Source organism: Trematomus bernacchii, unplaced genomic scaffold (assembly GCF_902827165.1).
Source record: "Trematomus bernacchii unplaced genomic scaffold, fTreBer1.1, whole genome shotgun sequence".
NCBI classification, from domain to species: domain Eukaryota; kingdom Metazoa; phylum Chordata; class Actinopteri; order Perciformes; family Nototheniidae; genus Trematomus; species Trematomus bernacchii.
This window is the reverse complement of record NW_022987899.1, coordinates 3,209,413-3,231,394: the sequence shown is the minus strand read 5'-3', so window position 1 is coordinate 3,231,394 and position 21,982 is coordinate 3,209,413. Positions and strand designations below refer to the sequence as shown.

The window sequence follows — 21,982 nt, the reverse complement described above, 5'->3', positions numbered from 1 at the left end:
ATGGAGCTCTTTAACCACTAACTAGCCTTGGCAGAATTATTAATGCTTCAAACAAGCCTGAGGCACAAAATTGCACCTTGAATCAGAATGTTTCATAAAAGCTACTATTACAGCGGCAGTAAATGCAACTTTCAAAAGGTCTGTTTTTGTTATTTTCGATATAAAGTGGCTGAAATTCCAACTGGTTGTATAAGCAGGTCAATTTTTGGCAGAAAAAACACAAGCATGATATGTTCCTGTACATACAGAAATACACAGATTTTTCTTTTAGATAATATTACATTGAGATTTAAAAAGCGTATTTGCTGTGTTTAGCCCCTCCTCAGCCACCACCTTTACCCTCCACCATTGGTCTTCGGACGACGAGAAAAAGCCGACTGAGGGGAACACACTGTGGACAATGTGAAGTCAAGACTGCAGGAATAGTAAGCACACAGAAAGACATACAGAAGACACCCTCACTCTAAAATGTTTGTGTCTCCACTGTCCAATTTGTATTCTTTGAATAACACAACATTCCCTAGCAAGCTTTTCATCTGACCAAAAAACAGAAGCACCACACACCAGATGTATAAATTATACAAATATACAAAAAATATATATAAAAGAAAAATGTGTTGGAAGAATGTGGAGAAATCCTTATAGAAAACATGCTTTGTGCAGTTTCCTTCACTGATTGTGGTTCTATTCTTGCAATCTACAGAGCAATTTACGAGTAATGCATATTAACATTCGTTTACATTCAAGCCATTTTCTTTCCTGTTAATGATTGTTAAATGACAGAGCTGTTCAGGTGCTATTGACCTCTTTGCCGTTCGTGTTAATGACACATTTAATTAGTTTTGGAACGGGCACACATATCCATATGAGAACATATGTTAAATGGCGTTTCTAGATCAATTTATGGATAGCTTTCTGTCTGGAAATGAGGCTCGGGCATGAGGGCCGAGTTCTACAACAACTAACGAGGAAATATTCTGCTCATTTCCAGGTTCTTATTAGTATTTCGTTCCTCTACTGCAGGGGTGGGGAACCTTTTTACTCTCAAGGGCCATTTCAATTTTTTCAACATCCTCCGAGGGCCGTACAAATTATTGACCTCTGCTTAAAAATACTAAAATCACAGCCCATTCATTTGGCCTTTCTTTCATGCTGTGCAAAGAAGAAGCAACCTCTTAATCCAGATATCTTACCATGACTCGCGCATGCATGCACGTGCACGGTTGTGGCATGACCACCAAAACAGAAAGATATGGACACAAGATGTGTGCAAATGTATTTAGTGTCCTATCCACGTGAACATGATTTAAGTGGTGGGGGGCCTAACCTCCTCTATTTTTTTTAAATGTTGAAGTTAAAAGCATTAATCTGGTGCACTTTGAGAGCAACATTAAGAGATCTATGGATACATCTCTCAACACCCATATGAAACAGAACTGGAAGCAGATTTTTATTTTTATTTATGGATATTTTACAAATCACTCCCCTTTCAAACTTTATTCTTGTTTATTAATAACAACTTTTTTTTACTGTCATATAGTATTTTATACCTGTTTACTTTATTCTCTTATTTTTTTATAACTATAATGATCATATAAAGATGTGCCTTCACCTCACTGGTTGTAGAAGCTTCTTATATTCGTTAGCATAGCTAGCTAACCAGATGCTAATAACAACAAAGTTATTGACAGTATGACAGATGAACAGATCGCCACTGGGCTTTCAACTAAAGACACAGCCACGCAAAAACTGCGGCATGTGTACGGCTCCTTATGGGTACTGCAATTTCTGAAGTGCCGGAGCGGCGTTCTGGTGCTCTCCGTCAGAACTACACCCCTGTCAGACGAGACATATACCACGTGATGACACGTTAGGCTCGTGTTGTGTTCAAGGACCCTGACCTTGGCCAGGAAAAACAGGCACTTGCTTGTTTAATTTTTTTGCGGTCAAGATTTCTTTAAATTTTTTCTTTTTTGCGTGTGTTTATAAATTACCTCGAGGGCCGTACCAAATGGTCTCGCGGTCCGTATACGGCCCGGGGGCCGGAGGTTCCCCACCCCTGCTCTACTGTGACATGTTTCCAGGCTTTAATGTTCAAAAAGCACCTCTTTTCACCCTTTGTCTGAAACCAGAGTCCAGTCTGCTCTGACCGACTCTGTTGTGATTGGTCAACCGCTTAGAGATGTCTCACCCCTTAGCCTATAACGTGCAATGTGTTGAAGTGCTAGCCAAGCGCGAGTGTTACATCACTATGTTTCGGTAGTAAACAAAAAAAAACCTATATAAAAAAAACCTATAAACACACTAAAGGAAATGGAAAACCAGCATATAAAGCATAATAGGGCTCCTTTAACATTAATGAAACTGCTTTTTATACCTGCATAAAATGGCATATATTCATATTTTTGTGAGTACACAAAGTTTTGGTTGTGATTCTCCACAGCATCTGGCCCCAGGAGTCCAACAGACAGAGCTACAATTCTGGTTTCTCTTTTTATCCACCTGTCCATCATGCCCCATCTTTCTATCTGTTAATTTGTTTCTGGTGTACTGTACCCTCTGCCCTCCTTCTATATTTCTACCACTCTCTCTTTACGCCTGCCATTGTGTTTATCCATCTAATATTTTCCTCTCCGTGCCTCTGCTGTCCTATCTGTTGGTCTATCTGTGTGTTTGTGTTTGCACTGATAACAGTTTAGCCGGATCCATCGATACCCGACACCTCTGAGGGCACCATTGTTTATTCTTTCTCGCTCTTCATCCACTGTTGCTCGGGAGGAGGGGCCGTGGCCTGCAACTGTATATATGAGAAGAGATACAGAGAAATAAAACTGTTTATATGTGTGTTTATGTGTGTGTATAATGGACTGTGGCAGACTGAGCCGAGTACAGTGAGAGGTGCAGGAAGGAGTTCTAAAACCCGTAAATGAGTTAGCATTTTACCCCTTCCTGTTCCCTCGTCAGTGTTTTTTTGAACGTGTGGTTAGAAGCCTGAAATAAGGTCTGGTTTAAACAAGCTGAAGAGATTTTCACGTTTTGCTCTCTGACATAAAATATGTCAGTAAATACTTCACTGGTGAATGTGCGTCATTGTGCAAGAAAAACGTTGGTTACTAACAAGTGACTAAATAAACTACTAAACACCATCATGCCGAACATTAGGCGCCTTTAGCTTAGCGGTGGTGATATGTAGCCATGTGACTGTGATGAAGTTTGTTTATAGCCTAACGTTAGCTTTTTACTTTTGGAGATTGCATTTACACTTCAAAAATCCTAAAGTGATATGTGGAGATTAAGAGTTTAGGATTGAGTAGCTGATGCCTCTGAAAGGGAAAACGAGAGCGATAAGGGAGAGAAAGAGAGATTCATGAAGGGAATGAAGGAGAGGGAGGGGATGAACTGATTGAGCTGACAGCCACCATTTTTCTACCCCTTTTGTCGTGGAATAACTTATTTTAAGTGCACACCGCACACATTGCGTTATAATGTAATGTGGTAATTTTGCTTGATAGTGCATTTGATGATGATGGGGCTGAATTGTCCAATGAAGGGTCCCAATGCCCCTGATGCCCCATAGTGACGGGCTTAATGGCAGCGCTTAAAGTAGTCTGGTGCAGGCACACACGCAAAACACACACACAAATCCACAGAATCCACACACACATGGTTTGGATGGCCCTTGTGGCCTATAATGACGACAATAATGGAAAGCGTTACGACTCTGTCCCTGCCATTCTGTCTGGATCCGCACTTAACTGCACACACAAACACACAATCATATACACACCTGGGCTTATTTTGAAACCATGACTCGCACATACTGGCACAGAATCACATGTGCACACAAACACTGGACACACACTTCACAACTAGCCTTGTGCTGTATTCCAGAGTCATCCAGGCAAAAAAGAAAGGAGCTTATTTCCCTCCTGTGTAGCTCAGAGCGCAGAGATGTCTGATCGGGATGCTAGTCCCCGGGGAGGGGCTGTAATTTATCCCTAGGCCTGAGAGGGGAAATGAGGCCCTGCTTTATGGGGACCATTAAAGGGCAATGTCGCAGCTGTAGGCATGCATGCATGGGAACGCTCACACACCGGCATCAATATGCATGAGAAAGAAATAAAAAGGGTGAAAAAGACTGAAAACAGTGTTAAAAACAAGCGATCATTAATACTTAATAAAGAACTAAAGGGGGAGAATGTGAGATAAAAGAGCAAACAGAGAGACGCAGGATTAATTGGTGAATCTGCTGGTAGAAATTTGCACTGTAAGACCTCTGCTGATCCACGATGAATTTTAATGGAACATTGAATTGTTTTGTTTATTGTATTGCCTCGTAATTAGCTCAATTATCCAGTACAATAGTCAGTGAATAAACAGGTGAGGGAATAGCAACGAAGGGACTGAGAAGGAAGAAGGAAGTTATTAGAAAGAAATTACAAAGTTGTATAAAAAAAAATACTTTCTGAAGTTGGTATTAAAGGACCCATTTATTCTAATTCTCAGGTTCATAATAGTATTATGTGTCTCTACTGTGACATGCTTTAATGTTCAAAAAGCTCTTTATTTTTCTCAATAAAGCGGCACCTCTTTTCACCCTCTGTCTAAAACCAGAGCCCAGTCTGCTCTCATTGGTTAGCTGGAAGGCTCTGTTGTGATTAGTCAACTGCTTAGAGATGTCCCGCCCCTTAGCCTATCACGTACAATGTGTTGGAGCGCTAGCCAATAGAAGCGCAAGTGTTCCATAGTGATGTCACTGTGTTCCGGATGTAAACAAGGGAGGCGTTTCAGACAGGTGTGTGGGAGAAAACTCCCTCTGGAGGGGACACAGGGATGTTAGCCTTTGCAGACCATTTACACGCACATCAAACCTTAGAACACACTACAGGAAAGGGAAAACACCAAAAAGCATAATAAGGCATCTTGATCATCAATGATGAAACTGACGGCTATAACGATAAATAAACCTGCATGTCAAATGAAGAACTAAAAACAAATGAGATCTACTTCTTTACTATTTATTATTTTGGAAATGTAAGATACCTTTTCTCCCCCCCCTGCCTCCCTCCTCTCTTCCACATATCCTCGCCTCTTATTCGCCGTCTCCTCCCGGCCTCGCCCGTGTGCTCCGTCCAGGTCTGGGCCTACATCTCCCCAACCTGCTGATGCAAGGACTTTTCCCCCACTAATAAGAGCGGATTCTCACAGATAGAAATGATAATGACCTCCCTTAAGATGCATTCACTCACACACACACACACACACACACACACACACACACACACACACACACACACACACACACACACACGCTTTTGCATAAATGTTAACACGCTCACTCCATCTCTCGAATACACACTAACACACACATTGCAGCATCTTGCCAGAAATCCATTTCAATATGCATCCCTCCTGTCAAAGTTTGGCAAGGTTAAGGTTAGATGAAAGGGAAAGATATTCAACTTTTGGCTTATTTTTTTAAGTAAAGGTTGATTACACAGTGTAACAGCATCAGTGTTTAGATCAGTTCCCTATAAGCCTCGCTTTCACTTTGAAATGATGTCTATCAACGGAAGGATTTTCTCTGAAAATTAACTCTGGATTAACGGCACAATGCTGTCGAAAACAAAACACAGTTTGTCCTGTGCAGTGTTGCCAACTCTTTTTCTAATAGAAGTATCTAGCACTTGCTCACATGTATCTATAAGTTAGTATACACATATATGCATACTGATACGTCATTGCACATTCATTTGCATAAAGCTCAAGGGCTGTGTCGACTGCAGCGAGGGAGAGACTCTCTGCACACGAAACAAGAGGAGAGGCAGAGACCCTGTGCTGCTGGAGCCATGGACTGTTAATAAGAACATCATTGGACATATTAAACAATTGCTTGCTTTGCCACTAGTAAAAGGAAGAGACATTGAATCCAGTTGCAGCATCAGCTTCAATTTTTTTTTAAAGCTTCTCCTAGTCATGAGATACACACATCTGAGTCACATGATGCTTCTCTGAGACAAAAAAACATCGTCACATCGCTCTCCCTCACATGTTCCCTGACTTCACTGTCTCTCTGTGTTGTAGATGTGTGCCGAATGCGCAGAGGACTACTGCATTGGCTGTTTTACCAGGTTCCACCAGAAGGGGGCACTGAAGCTCCACAGGATGATCCCCATTCAGGTGAGCGTGGTCCCGCGAGCATCACTCTGCATGCTCTCCGCTCTGTGACTGTCTCTCTGTCTCTGTTTCTCTTTCACAGATACATACTTCCAATAATATCCCATGATCCCATTCTGCTTCTGCTTCATTCATTCTTTTTTCTGCATTTTATTTTGTATCCCTGACGACAATATCTAAAAGTCTCCTTTCACCCTTACATGCTTCTGCACCCAATCTCACCACTGTTTTGTATGACACACACACACACACACACACACACACACACACACACACACACACACACACACACACACACACACACACACACACACACACACACACACACACACGTTGTACTTATTATGCAATGTCCTATTAAGCAGAATTTGTATGGAAAGCATTTTTATAAGGGGTAGCAAAAAAAAACTCATAAGATACATTATGCCGAGCTGATGTAACCCACTTAATTGTATTGATTTTTAAAATGAACTTATTGATAAATTAAATAAAAAATCCTTCACAGCATATTGCATAAAGGATGTTAAGAAGACATTGCTCCTTTTTAAGTGCTCAGTTTACACAGCAGTATTTGTGTCTGTCACTTAAGGTAGGAATAATTTACAATTTCTTATTTGCCATAAATAAGCTTTGCTCATTTTCAGGTTATATTTTGTGTCTCCATGCTTTAATGTTCAAAAAGCTCTTTATTTTTCTCATACTGCCTGTGCTGCAGCCCCTCTTTTCACCCTCTGTCTGAAACCAGAGCCCAGTCTGCTCTGATTGGTTGGCTGGCCGGCTCTGTTGTGATTGGTCAACCACTTAGAGATGTCCCGCCCCTTAGCCTATCAACGTACAATGTGTTGGAGCGCTAGCCAATTGAAGCGCAAGTGTAATGTAGTGATGTCATTATGTTCCTGAAATAAACAAAGGGGTCCAATAGAGGCATTTCAGGCAGGGGGGGGGGGGAGTGTGTCGGAGAGAAACTCCCTCTGGAGATAACTTTGGGATTTTAGCCTCTGCAGACCATTTACATGCACAAAATATAACACACTACATCAAAGTCATAATAGGACCTCTTTAAGCCCCTGCTCCTCAATGAGAATGGGAGTTTTTGAAGCATTGTGGTATTGCCAACCTGAGGTCCACAGCTGCATGTAACCGTGGTGACCCTTTTGATTGCAACACCGTTACGGTCTCCATTATTAACTGAGCTAAACTGATTGGCTGTGGTCATGCAGGTGACTTTACATGCACCTTTTCGAAAAAGTCTTCCCATTTTCACTTCTGTTACTGATGCGAAATAAGAGTAAGAGTCATGTACTGTTTGCTTTTCTGTTTTCATATTCTTTTACAGTGTTTGTCAATGGCTACTGACTACTCAGTTCTCTTGGCTTTTGTGCGTCTTCCTCTTTCCTGCTTGCTGCACTGTTTTCCCCCCTCATAGGATTTGTGTGATATTGCCGGCTTCTCTTCATATTATTGTTTTCTTGGGTGCTATTATTTTCATCTAGCAGTACTATCAAAGCGATTGACTTTGCCATGATGGGGTGGGCTTTGGCGAGAATGCATTGAAAAGGCTTTATAAATAAACATCGGATGATCTGTACATGTTTGCAGGAATGTATATACACCTATACATTTATATGTGTAGAAGCTTTTTGTATGATAATGCACAGAACAGCACACTATTAACCTCCGTGCAGTGTAAGGCAAGGCAAGGCAAGGCAAGGCAAGGCAAGGCAAGGCAAGGCAAGGCAAGGCAAGGCAAGGCAAGGCAAGGCAAGGCAAGACAAGGCAAGTTTATTTATATAGCACTTTTCTGTACGCGACAATTCAAAGTGCTTTACAAAACAAATTAAAAGACTTTTTATGAATAAATACAGTAAAAACACATTATATAATGGCATTTTACAACAGGCATTACAAAGCAAAGATAATAAAATAATAAAAATAAACACCACAGGTATACAATACATGTTTAAAAGGCATACTGTAGTTCGAATATGAGCAGCTCAATTAAAAGCAGCGGCAAAGAGATATGTTTTTAGTCTCGATTTAAAAATGGTAAGCGTTTCTGCGGACGTGCATGATTTGGGTAGTTTGTTCCAGAGTGTCGGGGCATAACAGCTAAATGCTGCCTCTCCATGTTTGGTTGTTACTCTCGGAACCGATAGCAGACCCGTCCCAGAAGACCTGAGGCACCTTGATGGCTCGTAATTGTGTAGGAGTTCAACAATATACTAATGATTACTGTAATGCATGTACTATGTACTAGCAATAGTACTTTAAAATCAATTCTTTGGCCGACTGGAAGCCAATGTAAAGATTTCAGAACCGGACTGATGTGATCCACTCTTTTAGTGTTAGTGAGGACACGTGCAGCAGCGTTCTGAATCAGCTGCAGCTTTCTGATGGATTTTGTTGTCAGCCCTGTGAAGACACTATTGCAGTAGTCGAGTCCACTGAAAATAAAAGCATGGACAAGCTTTTCTAAGTCCTGTTGTAACATTCGTTTTTTAATCCTCGATATATTCTTCAGGTGATAGTATGCAGACCTAATGACTGTTGTAATGTGGCTGTTGGAATTCAGGTCTGAGTCCACCTAGATTTCTGGCTTTATTAGTGGTTTTGTAGTCTGCCGACTAAAGCTCTGCGATTACTTTTAATCGGTCCTTCTTTGCTCCAAAAACAATGATCTCAGTTTTTTGTTTGTTCAGTTGGAGAAAGTTCTGTAGCTTAAATTGTTCTTTGTTCAGTGTTTATGTCCTCCCTGAAGGTAGTATGTTACCGGATATCAACAATGGTGGAACAAAGTCATACACAGCTGTGCAACGACAGGACAACTCTTTGTATCTCTTATTCTCTGTTCCTCTCCTCGCTCCAGCCAATCGAGATCGAGGCATAGGTTGAGGCTTACTCAACACAACACATACACACTCTGGTTTTCAGTCACACATGCAAACACCGTGTATTTTGGCAGGACATAAAGACCGGGGATTATACACATGCAGCTGATGCAGGCATCTCTCTCTCCTCTGCTAATCCTGTTTCATTTGCCTCGGAAAGAATGAGGGAAGGAGAGAGACAAAAAAGCATATTAATTTCAGCTGTGAACACACACACACACACACACACACACACACACGCACACGCACACGCACACACACACGTATGCTGTGTCAAATTCAGATTTTAGGTGATTTTGTAATAGTATTGTATAACATGTGTTTACTTATTGTCTCTTAACATAAACATATCTATCTATTATTCCCTCTCTCTGACCACCCTGATGACATGAGAAGCACAAAGGCTGCCCTGCATCACTCTCATCCTGTGTCCTGCAGCTGTTAAAGTAGGGACAATGAGATGGCTTGAACCCTAGATTCTCCGAAAGGCACATCTTCTTTTCAAAATTCAAAGTTAATCTAATGTAACTGCAGGGATTAGAGATTTCTTTGCTCATTTGGATGATTATGCTAGCCTCAGATGTGTGATGATGCACTGCATATCCACTCTGATGTCTGTAATAAATAATTCAAATTAAGTTTATCCAAACACTCAGAAGAGATTCTGTCCCCAATATCATACCAAATTATGTTGGCCAACTATCTCTAAGAAATGTGTGCAGCTGTGAGCGCAGTTCGCTAGTGAGCATAAAGACTGAGAGAAACGGCAAGAACGATGCCTTCTGCAGTTACACTGTTTAATATCCTCTTGCGATCATGAAAGCGTGTTAAGAAAGTGGTGTCCCCAGGCTGGAGGGATTGTTTGCAGAAAAATATTAGATACTTAAAGATTTGATGGTCATGGCCATGGGCAAGTTCCCTCCTAGGAGATACCGAATGAACTAATTCAACACATGGATAGAGTGTCACGGAATGAACCGCACTCTGCTTTCATCAACGATAACACCAGAGATTTTTTAGACCAAGAACAAGTCTTTTTTATGGAAGTACTGATTGCACGATTTGCAAAAAAAAAAAAAAGGCCATTATTTTTGACTTATATGGGAATTGCGATTATAATTGAAACGTTTCAGAGGATCCAAAACAAATGTGTTTTGTTAATTCTTTCGAATACAATTTGTAGGGCGGGTATCTCTGCAGTTCCACAACACTTCATGCAGACTGGTATTTTTCAAATATTCTGTTATAATAATTTTAAAGTGGAGCAGCCATAAGCCTGGAAATAAGTTGACATTTAACAACTTCTGGTTCCCTTGTCTTGTCGAAAACGGTGGTTGCTAACAATACACTAAAAGTCACTACTAAACATCATCACACCGACAAGAGTCAGCTTTTATCTTAGCAGTGGTGATACGCAGCCATGCGACCATGATGTAGTAGATATAGCCTAGCGTTAGCTTTTTACTTAAAGGCGACCTATCATGCAAAATGCACTTTTGTACGTCTTTTATACATGAATATGTGTCCCCGGTGTTCCAGGGAACTCACCAAGTGTCAGAAAACATAACCCTCTCTATTTTCCTCCATACCCAAATCTCTAAAAAAGGGGCTGCAACGGATCTGATAAAAACTGATCCAGATTTGAACACTGTCCTGACGTCAGGACGGTGGCGCTACGGCTATTGGGCCAACTCTCCACCTATCAGGGGAATGTGGGGTTGGGCCACGGCCGGCCATTGCCGCTCGAAAGCGCTGGAGACGCTGTAGTACATATGCCAGGCCTGTAAGTGGCGCTGTAGTCTGCCACAAAAGCAGCGAAGAAGACTTGGTTACCATGGTTACCCTTCTGTTTATTCTCCGCTGTGGCTTTCTTTCTCCCTCCCCGAGGCAAGCGTTTGCTCCCGCTGCTTTAATTCAATGCAATCCCTCCCCGTCGAGGCAAGCACTGTAATTCTCTCCGGTTAGTCCACCAGCAGATGACAAACACCCACCTCTCCGCCTCTTCCAAGGAACGAGGGGACCGTGCGGCAGAGTTTCAGTTTCAGTTTCTTTCGCCGGTCAAGATGTCCGTTAAAGTTGAAATCTTCCGGACAAAATTAGCAAAGTGCCGGTCAAAGGTCTTCTTTGTTATTTATTGAGCTTTAAAACAAATGAATAACGACTCTATATAATAAAACACGGAGGATGGAGATCTCTTTTTCTCCCCCTCTTCTGACAGCCCAGCAGCTGATCAGAGCGGCTCCCCTCTCCTGCAGGGGGGCGTGGTGAGCTGCAGCTCACAGAATCAGCCCCGTAGACAGCAAACAGCACATAGAGCGAAATGAGGCATGGCTAAAATGCATGATCTGTTTGGTATTTTGAAAACAGAAACGTATAAATATACCTTATATAGGTATGGCCCTACAATATATCATTTAAATATAGCATGATAGGTTTCCTTTAATATGTGAGATTATACTGCTATACAATATTGTGATTGAGATTCAATTTAAGCAGCCCTATTTTCTAGATTAAGCTTGTAAAATATATTAACCATAGTGCCATCATAACAGTGTGCTCATGATCAAGACTAGATGCGGAATCCAACACTAAAAAGATAGCAACCAGGTAATGTAAATGTCTTGTGAAAAGTGATGTTATGCTGCAAGAGGCCTTCTTTGGAGTGAAACTAACAAGGACACCTCGAAGGTCCTTGGACAGAAGGGGCTCACAAGACTCGTTTTATTGTGTTTCTTGGATGAAATGATCGTATAACTTTTCCCCAGGCTAAAAAGGTTGCTTGTGTCCTGCAGAATAGGACTACATTTTGGCAGATAATGTGAATCTCTGTGAAGGTGCTACAGGGTCAGCAATAAAAATGTATCATAAAATGAGCAAAATTATACCGCACTGGAGCTTTCTAGCACCGCCCGAATTGTGCGTCTTGTCTTTTCTCAAGTTCTCCGTGTCTCAGTTCCTCAAGGACAGGATAACAGACTGCAGACGTGTTAACCTCCGCAGCCCTACGAGTCCGTGGTGATTAATGGAACAGAATAATTAATTCAGCCCGTGGAATAGAGAAAATCAATCAGCACTCATGCAGTGTGGGTCCCATTTTCTCTATGTATGGAAATATCTGATAACATTTTATGTAAATTATTTATTTTTTCTTGGAGGAAGTAAAGATTTGTATGTGTTGCAGTGTGTCATGGATGTAGTGTAAAGGCATGAAGCGTGGTACCATCTGATTACATCACCACTGTCTTTCTGCACAAACTCTCTTCTTGGTTACATTTGCATACAATAAAGAGGCATGCATTAACTCTTTAGATTGAGTTCATTGTGATTTTCAAGGTTATGCTAGTGATGTAGGCACGAGCACTTTAAATGATTAGGTTGGACCCTCTAAATGGGGTTCATGGCAGCTGTCTATAGTGGCTGTATCTCCCTGCCTGCATGTCATTAGTGAAAATGAATTGGAACTTGCTTGGTAATAATTATACTTAATTATATGATCAAATCCGGAAAAGTTATGCCTAATTGATTCCTTGTTGGACGATTTTGATGCTTTGTAGTTGCTATTTTTACACAGCTTTGAAAAATGACTGCCAAATTTCTCAATTCATGCAGGATTATCTCTTGCCTTTCAGCTATGTGTCATGCGGCATTATCTCTTGCTTTGTATGCTAATTTGTTTTTAGAATCTTTTCACTTGCTTCTGATTCATTCAATTTCCCTGCCATTATTTTATTGTTTAAATTAACAATAAAGAGCAAGCAGCTGCCATTTTGTTCAGTAATAACAAAGTTGATTGTATCTCATGTCTTTGTTTTACAGACGGACTTACAGACCCATGTGAGCGCTCGAGAAGTTGTCCGCCGCTTCCAGAACAAGATTACCCCTGGCCCCGCTCCCAGTACCAGCGCAAATCCTAATGCCAATCCGAGTCCCAATTCCAAATCAGCTCCCAATCAAACGTATTCATCCAATTCATTCACAAGAAACGGAGATCAGATCCCAGAAAAAGGACCAGATGCTGGGGCACAATATATGCAATTTCCTCCTGAACATAGCCAGGTAGGGGGTATTCTATAATGTTATCTATTTAGTCATAAACTGTACACTACGGTGAATCCGTGAGTGATGGCTGAGTTAATCAGGACATATTATGATCATTTTCAAGCCCATTTATTTTTTCAATTCTAACACTAAGCTTTTCACACATAATAATAATAATAATAATAATAATAATAATAATAATAATAATAATAATAATAATATATGTAATACAATCTATAAATTATGCCGTTCTTCCATAAATTATTCGACAAAAACAGATGTGTTTTCCAAATGGTTATTGACCCATGAATGAAATTTCACTCGCTGTGATAATACAGGAGAAACATGTGACACAAGCCTTTGCACCGAGTGAGTTTTATCTCTGTAGCCTGAGTTGCGAGTGAAATGAAAGCTTTCAAAGAAACCCTAATTGACGACGTATCTACAGGCTGTATCTACAGGCAGGCTGGTGGACTGCAAGCATATTTTTTGTATAAATGCCCCCCCCCCCCCCCCCCCCCCCCAAACAGACTTGGACTGGCAGGAACAGTAAGAGTGACATTTCAGACTTTAACACCACGGAGCTCAGTTGACCTTACTCACACAGCAGTCATTTCCCAACAGCTGGGATCAGAAGGTAGTGAGAAGATTGGTCTACAGAATATATCAGAAATATTCTTCAGGTTATATAACAGGTGACCAATTGGCACTGTGATATTATTGTGATGTGTTGGTTTTCTACGGGTTTGAATGGACCACCAATAAATCTTCACTCATCAACACATTCATATTTAGTAATGGAAAGGAAAAGTACACTGGCAATTAAATGTTTCTGTAAGTATATCAGAAAACAAGATTAGTGTAACAAGTGTTCAAAATAAGCTTCTTTGTCTTATATCATATTTTGAAGACGTTCTGTTCGTGTGTCACAGATTTTGGCTGTTGATCAAGGAGAGGAGAAAAGGGTGGAAATGATTGAAGACAGGGAGGATGGGGAAGGATTTCCCACCTCTCTTCTGACAGGAGAGTACAATGAGGAGGAGTCTACCAGATCTTTTCAGGAAGCTCTCAGACAATGGAGAGGTGATGAAGCAGCAGAAACCACGACTGAGGAGGCAATGTGGATCCCCATCCGACCAGGTGAACTGAATACATGTTGTAGTGGGATATTTATCATTCAAAAGTGTTGTATCTAATGCTAAGAGTAGATAGTGTGTGTAAACAAGGCCTAGAAAAATAGTTTGCCTGTTCACCGGTCTTACATTAAAAGGGCCAAAAACATGCCTGCAGCTTACATCACCCAAAGTGAAGTGCAGGTACCTTAAGATGGCGTGTATATCCACATTAATACTTTAGTAAATGTTTTTAAATGGTATTTCACCTTTTTATTGCTACATCCTCCTGAGCTCCTCCTCCCTCTCTCGCTGTCTGTGCTCTGATCTGTTAAGACCTTACAGAAAGTGCTTACCTCTGCAGTAGGAGGGTAATCCATGGCTGTTGCATATTGAGATAATGAGAGGAGGGTTAGGGGTGGCCCTACTCCACACCACAGCACTAATCGCCTCGGCTGTGTGTACAAGCACCACTGCGTCAGGCAATTTTTATGCGCATGTGCAGCGTCAGTGTGTCTTGGTTCATGTATGTGTGTGTGTATTAGTGGAGCCATTATTCCAGGTTCTGTGTGTATGTGTCTCAGTGTTTGTGCTTTTTATTAGGACTCCAATTTTCTCTGCTTTACTGCTTGGACACACTCTGCCTTCGCTCTGCTCTGTAAATTGCTGCTAGCCCCTCCAGCCCTAATTATTTCTGTCAGGCCAGTGGCACCCAGGTCCAATTTAAAGCCGTCGCTGTGGACTGCCAAAGTGTCTGCAGTACAATCATAACAGTTCTCTTTCTTACCTACATCTTTCCTTTTCCGTTCACTCGCTGACTATGTCCCTCTCGTGTTGTGTACATCTTCTTCTTATTCCCAGGGGGTTCTCTCTGCTGTCTGTTTGTGTTTTGGCACTCGGCGTGGTGACAAGGTGTTTTCTCACTTCATGAGGGGAGATGTTTTGAGGAAGGTGTTGAAGAAGGAGCTGACGAATTAAGTTTTCCCGCTCCTTTTTCCCTTCCTGTGTCTGACTTCTTCACCTTTAAGCTGTGTTTGCCTCTTACTTTATTTTTGTGTGCTCTCCTGTTCCCCATATTTCTCCAGTATCTGTGTCAGCTATGGCGACCCAGGCTGACCTCGCTCCAGTCAGAGGAGCTGGAGGAGGAGGAAGAGGAGAAGGAAGTGTACCTGTCAGGGTGGAGTTCACAGAAAACAGCCTTACCTACATTGACAGACTCCTTCTCAAGAAGCACCGCAGGTACACACAACAATGCACATACATATATATTTTCTAAAGCTTGCATCTTCTGTTATCAGAATCAGAAACAGGTTTAAGTAGGTTTACATATACAAGAATGGGCTTGGTGTGTCAGATACATAGACACAGTAAGGACGCATTCATACCTAATAGTCCGCTTCTCTGGCCAAATGGCGGTACTACACTTCCGTATCAGTCGCTGGGTCTGGAAACACTTTTTCCCATTGACTAATATTGGGAAAGAGACGTCTGTAAATCGTTGGATAATTTTTTTTAAACTAAATAAACTACCCAGTATGAACATTTGTATAGCTCTTATTAAAAACATTCTGTCCTCAAGTTGTAAAATGTGCTAATAACGTTATTCTGAGAGTTATTTTCCTCTGCGTTATGAACGAGTGGGAGCTCGGGGGCGGGGCTTAAGGGACAACTCAACTGCGCATGCTCTATGAGCGCACATAAGGGTACTTCTGCTCTGACAGCCAGGCATGACGGGTAATCTGTGACGTTTCGCTCTCTCAAAAGTTGGGCCATTTTGTCCTCATGCGCCAATGAGCAGCTCTCATAGGAAAGAACGAGACCCCGCCTCCGACGCTGTATCCAGTTCTTATTATACATCCATGGGCAACACTCAAACGGAATATGAACTTTAAACACAAGTCATGTGCACGGAAATGCTGTTCAACAATTGGTCATTTTCATGCAATCAGGTTATTTTCATGCTGCTGTTAATGTGGAGAGCATATCAACATACTCATATGATTATATAATCAGACAACGTGCGGCAAAAAACATTATAACACATATAACGAGAGACTTTCTGCAGTATGACAGGTGGCTCTGACTTTTATGTATAGTTGACGGAGCATTTTTACTTTACACGACACTGTTCAACACTTCTGCTTCATTCTTTCGCTTAAGATTTTGAAGACTTCCACGTTCTTGTGACTCGTAAATACTACGCTTCCTATGTGTTGGTGCGGACTGCGTTCACAGCGATGAACCACTCCACAAACTGACGTTTTTTTGCAATCATGTCTGCGTGCCAATGAACATCAAACTATTGTTGACATGCTAACACTTGAACAGACACAGACACATACAGCGGTCATTTGGTGACAACTTGTTGATTCACTGTTACTTGTACAGTTGGGAACACAAGGCAAGGCAAGTTTATTTATATAGCACCTTTCAACACAAGGAAATTGTAAAAGTGCTTTACAAAAATGGTACCAGGGGCAAAACGCAACATCTTGCAAGAAACAGCGTCTGAGGGCTTCTTAACATTTAACAAACTATGAATGTGTCATACCCACTTAACGGGAAGGAACTCAGCTATCAGACAATATTAACCATTTTTAGCTAAACGAAACACAAGGGTCTGAATTAGCCCTGAGCGGAAAATTGCTAACGCACTTAGCACAGAACTCACGGTACAATATCCTTATTACTTATCGAATCTACTGAAACAAGATATCAACTAGCAAGCTGAGATTCCACAGATTCCAGACGTATAAGTATCATCACTGAGCGATCAGAACTCGCGGCAGGGGAAGCAAACCCAGACATCACACAACGTAGCTTTACGGAGCATAAACGGAAAATATGTCTTACCTTTTGCTGTTTCTGATAAAAAGTTGTGTTCAATGGCATTAAAACAATAACAACGCTGCTGAAGGTTAATACAATGTGTCTGTGTCACTTTGAAATTATTACTGATAATCCATCTTCTTATTTATGTCAATAACGGAGTTTTCATATTAGCTGCTACCAGAGAGTGTATGACATTCTGGCTACGCATCACTCATTCACCAATGGGTAATGTTTAGATGGATTTTAGGAACTTCCCCTCGATTCTATTGGCTCTAACGGTTAACAAGAGATGTCAATCATCAAAATCGACCGAGGGGGGCCACAGATATGGAAAAACAGTCATTAAAAAGCAAAGATAATAAAATAAACATTAAAAGAAAAAATACATGAATAAAAGTTACAGTGCAGTTTAAAATATGAACACAGGCACACACACAGTTTTCACAACAAGCTCTTCTTCTCAAATGACACACACACACCTTACCCTTGTTGCCGCCTCCATTACTGTGGACATAAATACATCCACACACCTTCTCTTTCCTCCCTGTAGTCATCCTACACGAGCCACCGGTGTACAAAGCAGCTTCTCAGTACTTATTGTGCAGCAGACTGCCTGAGGGCCTGGTTTCGGCAGGTCCCATTATTAAAGCCCTTTATTTAAGCGGCTCCTTTCGGGCTGAGTAGCCCACTGGAGAGCAGGCCAGAGGAGAGGAGAACAGAGTGCAGTTTTAGGCCTGCTGACTGCCTGAGCTGGAACGCTCTACATCCCCAGCTGTAGAAGCTTTTTAACTGTGAAATAGACTAGAGAGCCAATCTAGAGAGCAATAAGCCTGCAGCGGTGACGGTGGCAGAGCTTAATGCAGAGACAGAGAGGCTGGCTGGCTGGCAGAAAGAGAATAAGAGTGGAGGCTGCATTTTAACAAGCCTCTGTAATAATGAAAGAAAGAGTGTGGAGGAGGCAGTGTGGATAAGGAAATAGTTTTAAAGGATTTGCTAAAACTGCTAAGCTATATTAGAGTCATAAACTCTATCAGATTTGTGGGTGGCCTGCAAGTTAAAGAAAGCAAGCTGGTGACCAGGAGGGCATCAATCTGATTTCCTGAGCTGGCAGAGCGCTGTGGGGGGGTGGTGGTGGGGGTGGGGAGTGAACACTCGGCCTTCCATCAACTGCCAGCGTCAAAGAATCTGTGATCAAGGCACTGAACCCTGAAATAAAAGCCGGCACAGGCAAAGGAACTGAGATCTGAACTGGCCCCCGCCCAAGTCTGAAAGACCTGACTGCGCCCGACTTGTACTGCCAGGTTTTTAAAAAAGCATGATGAGATTTCAGTTACACAAATAGAAAGCTTTTCTCAAAGTAAAAATCTGGGAGCCACCCCATTAGGCAAACACACAATAGGTCACAGTGACCTGCCTGTACGGAACAACAATAGCTTATAAAAGCCTTAGAGCTGTTATTGGCTTATTCGACATGAGTCCAATGGGGTGATGATGTTGTTCTGTGAAAGGAAGGCCAACAAACATTATGTTATTAGTTTGTTGTACTTGAGCATAGAGATGTCAGAATGTCTCAAAACAACTCTACAGTATAAAACAAAAATGCCCAGTGGATTTTATCCAAGTATGGGTGGAAATATCTGCTGTCATTTGACTGGCCGTAAAATACCAATTCTGAGGTCTTCCTCAACTAGATCTAAAGGATTAAGAATTTAAATAAAATGTGCATTTTAATCTACAAGGAGCCCAAATACGATGGTCTGTTTGTCAAACAATTACACAATGTGATTGGTGATCAATGATCGCCAATTCCTTTTAATCACCTGAAAGTGGGCGGGGCCGTCATTTCACCAGGCAGTGATGTAGCGCTTCTCGCATTAATACTTTTACAATGTTTTTCTAGTGAAACTGTAGACCCTCATGTGTTGATTTTTTATAACGATAAACTTAAGGTTGTATTTTGAAGTACAAGAAAGGTCAGGCTGGTCTGAAGCATCTCATTTGACCTCTGCCGTACAGTTACTTGGAGACAGAGCTTTAGCTTACAGTGCAGAAATAGAAAAAGTTGGGGTGTTCTGTTGAAAATATCCCCTGTGAGAAGTGGTGACTTCCATAAAGCACTTTTGGCATAACTGTCAAAGTAGAAGTGGGCTAACCCACTGTCCACAGAGTGCATATAGCAACAGTAATGGTCTTATTGAAGCTGCCATATCCTTCTTGCTTTAACTTTATTGCAGAATGTCAAACAAGGGTATTTCCATTAATAATGCTTAAACAAAAATATGATATATTGTTGAAGATTAAGTATCGTGTGTCACCTATTTTTCAACATCGTTACATAATAAGTCTCTAAATGGCATCGTACAGTAGTTATACTGTATCTCACTTCCTCCCTCTTAGAGAGACTTATACATTATTCACTCACAAATTACTGTCGGGAAACTCTCAAACTCTTTCTTACAAGGTGCAGGGTAATTGGGTAGGGATTCAAAATCCTTCCTCAGGAACACTTCACCAGTTGTTGTTATTTTTCAGTAGACGTGTAAACTATAGGCTCAATTGGTTGAAGGTCTCTTTATCAAACATGTATCTCCAAAGGGAGGTAGAAACACAAGACCCGAGAGGACAACAGAAGAGAAACACACTTATTCTTCCTGCACTCTGGCCAAACCCTGAATGCAAACAGCCTAAGACTAGCGATGTTACTGTTTTTAAAGTACTGTATTTAAGAAGGATGGATGGATGAAGCGAAAGCATAACAGAAGGGATGTGAGCTGCAGGATTACATATAACACCCTGGGTACACTAATTAAAAAGACAGAGAAAAGATAAACATTGTCAGTTTGGAGGATATTGACTGAAGAGGAAATATATAACCTCAGTCTAACCTTATGGGCAGCCTGGAGCTTCTCATAAACTCTCTCTCATTGGCCTCGACCTGGCTTTATGAGACCGGGACAAAGGGAATAAGGGTAAAGTTGTGGATGTAAGAAAGATAACCTGATACAAATTTGGCCCTGTTCATTCCTATGAGAGTTGCTAAGTAGGGCATTAAGCCAAAATGTACTGACTGGAGATTCAGAAAGTATATCAACCGGGGACTTTAGCCCAAAGAGCTTGCACACTTGAGTTTTCCTTAAAGGTGGGGTAGGTAATTCACTTCAGAAACACTTTTTGTTATATTCCATGGAATGCTCTTCACATCCCGATAGCAATGAATACATTACATATTTTGACTGTGGAAGCCGTGGCGCTGTAAAAAGCAAGTTCAATTATCTGCCTTCGGCCCACGGCAGATAACTGGATGGCCTACCTGCCTGTCAGCCTTCCATCTCGTGCACACACTTATCTCGTGCCCTCATTGGTCATGTGCGCGTTCGTGTGTGTTGGAGGAGGGGCTCTGTAAGGAAGTCTGAAGGAAGGGGCAGATTATTTTCGGTTGTGTACTTTCAAATTCTAGCTTACTCGAGCTGGTTTCTCCATTCTTACCTACCCTACCTTTAAGCCCCATGAATATTAGAATTGTCTAGGAAGTGACCCAGAGTTTCTGTCTAAGTTATATGTGTATCCATTTAGTGTGAATTCAATGATTTATATATTCACATTTGTTTGCAGGACACCAATCAAAACTTATCGTCCATCGTCAGCCTCTGGTAACGATTCAAAATCACAACCTAACATAAACACTGTGGAGGAGCCTGCAAGCAGCCTAACAGGTAACACACACACACACACACACACACACACACACACACACACACACACACACACACACACACACACACACACACACACACACACACACACACACACACACACACACACACACACACACACACACACACCTGTATGTTCGTAAGCACCTTTTGATACCAAGATATGATGTTGACATACACTACAGCCTTGCCAGTCATGTACTCTTGCTGATATACCACCTTTCTGATAGACATACCAACCAAGAAACCAAGTCATTTGACAGATGAACTGCACACACACACACACACACACACACACACACACACACACACACACACACACACACACACACACACACACACACACACACACACACACACACACAAAATCAGGATAGAAAAGTAAAAAACCTCTGCCTCTCAGGGGTCAGACGTATCAGTGCCTGCCCATCCATCCGTGGCGGTGTGACGGGTAATCACTGGCTGTGATTGTGTGGGCAGAGGGCCGTTAGAGGCGGCTCATGCCTGACAGTTTGCGCTCTGCCTGGGTAAGGGATGGGGCAGGGAGGGGGGGGGGCGTGGATGGCCTGCAGTCTAAAGCTCAGGGCCTGTAGCTCATCAGTCAGGGGAGTGTCCTGGCTGTCTGGCCCCAAGCCGAGGCTGTCAGGAGACGGGTAGACCACGGTTATCTCTCCCCTCCCAAAACCTCTGGACCCCGGGGCTGTCAACCGCCTCTCATCACATCAATCAAGATTCACTCCAAATCCGACCTTGTTAGGATCTGAAACACCTTGCTTACCCCATAGCTGTCTATCTCAAATAGTTCCACAAATCTTAGAGGTCAAACAAGTTGCCTATGCTCCCCATTGAAATGTTTAATATATTACACACATTCGATGCAGTACAGTTTGTTTGGAGTGTGGACTCATTAATTTACAATAACCTCTTGCAGCTCTAGTAAATCAGAGATGCCTTAACCGCAGTCTAAACAAACACTAACAGCTACTGTCTCCAAAGTATTACAACTTTTTTAGATGTGCAGTTTTGTACTTTGTTTCACTTGTAGCTCTCCCTTCCCCAGCATCTCTTATAATGCCAACCATGAGCTGCTTTTTTAAAAATCACATCCCAAACAAACAAATCATCATGTAACGCTCTGATATTTAAAAAGACCCTAAAGCAGAGACTGACTCAGGTAAACATTTCAAGATGTTTAATAAAATAAATAAAGCCAACAAAAAGG

At 41.7% G+C, this 21,982-nt stretch overlaps 1 protein-coding gene across 1 annotated transcript in view; it reads left to right on the top strand.

The window, feature by feature from the left end:
- Positions 1 to 21,982, top strand: part of zbbx (zinc finger, B-box domain containing) — a 48,955-nt gene that overhangs the window by 13,310 nt on the left and 13,663 nt on the right. Inside the window, exons 6-11 of the mRNA XM_034114465.1 lie at positions 316 to 425; positions 6,085 to 6,180; positions 12,882 to 13,121; positions 14,036 to 14,243; positions 15,301 to 15,454; positions 20,660 to 20,760. Coding sequence (XP_033970356.1) covers positions 316 to 425; positions 6,085 to 6,180; positions 12,882 to 13,121; positions 14,036 to 14,243; positions 15,301 to 15,454; positions 20,660 to 20,760 — 909 coding nt within the window. The remainder of the gene's footprint in view (positions 1 to 315; positions 426 to 6,084; positions 6,181 to 12,881; positions 13,122 to 14,035; positions 14,244 to 15,300; positions 15,455 to 20,659; positions 20,761 to 21,982) is intronic.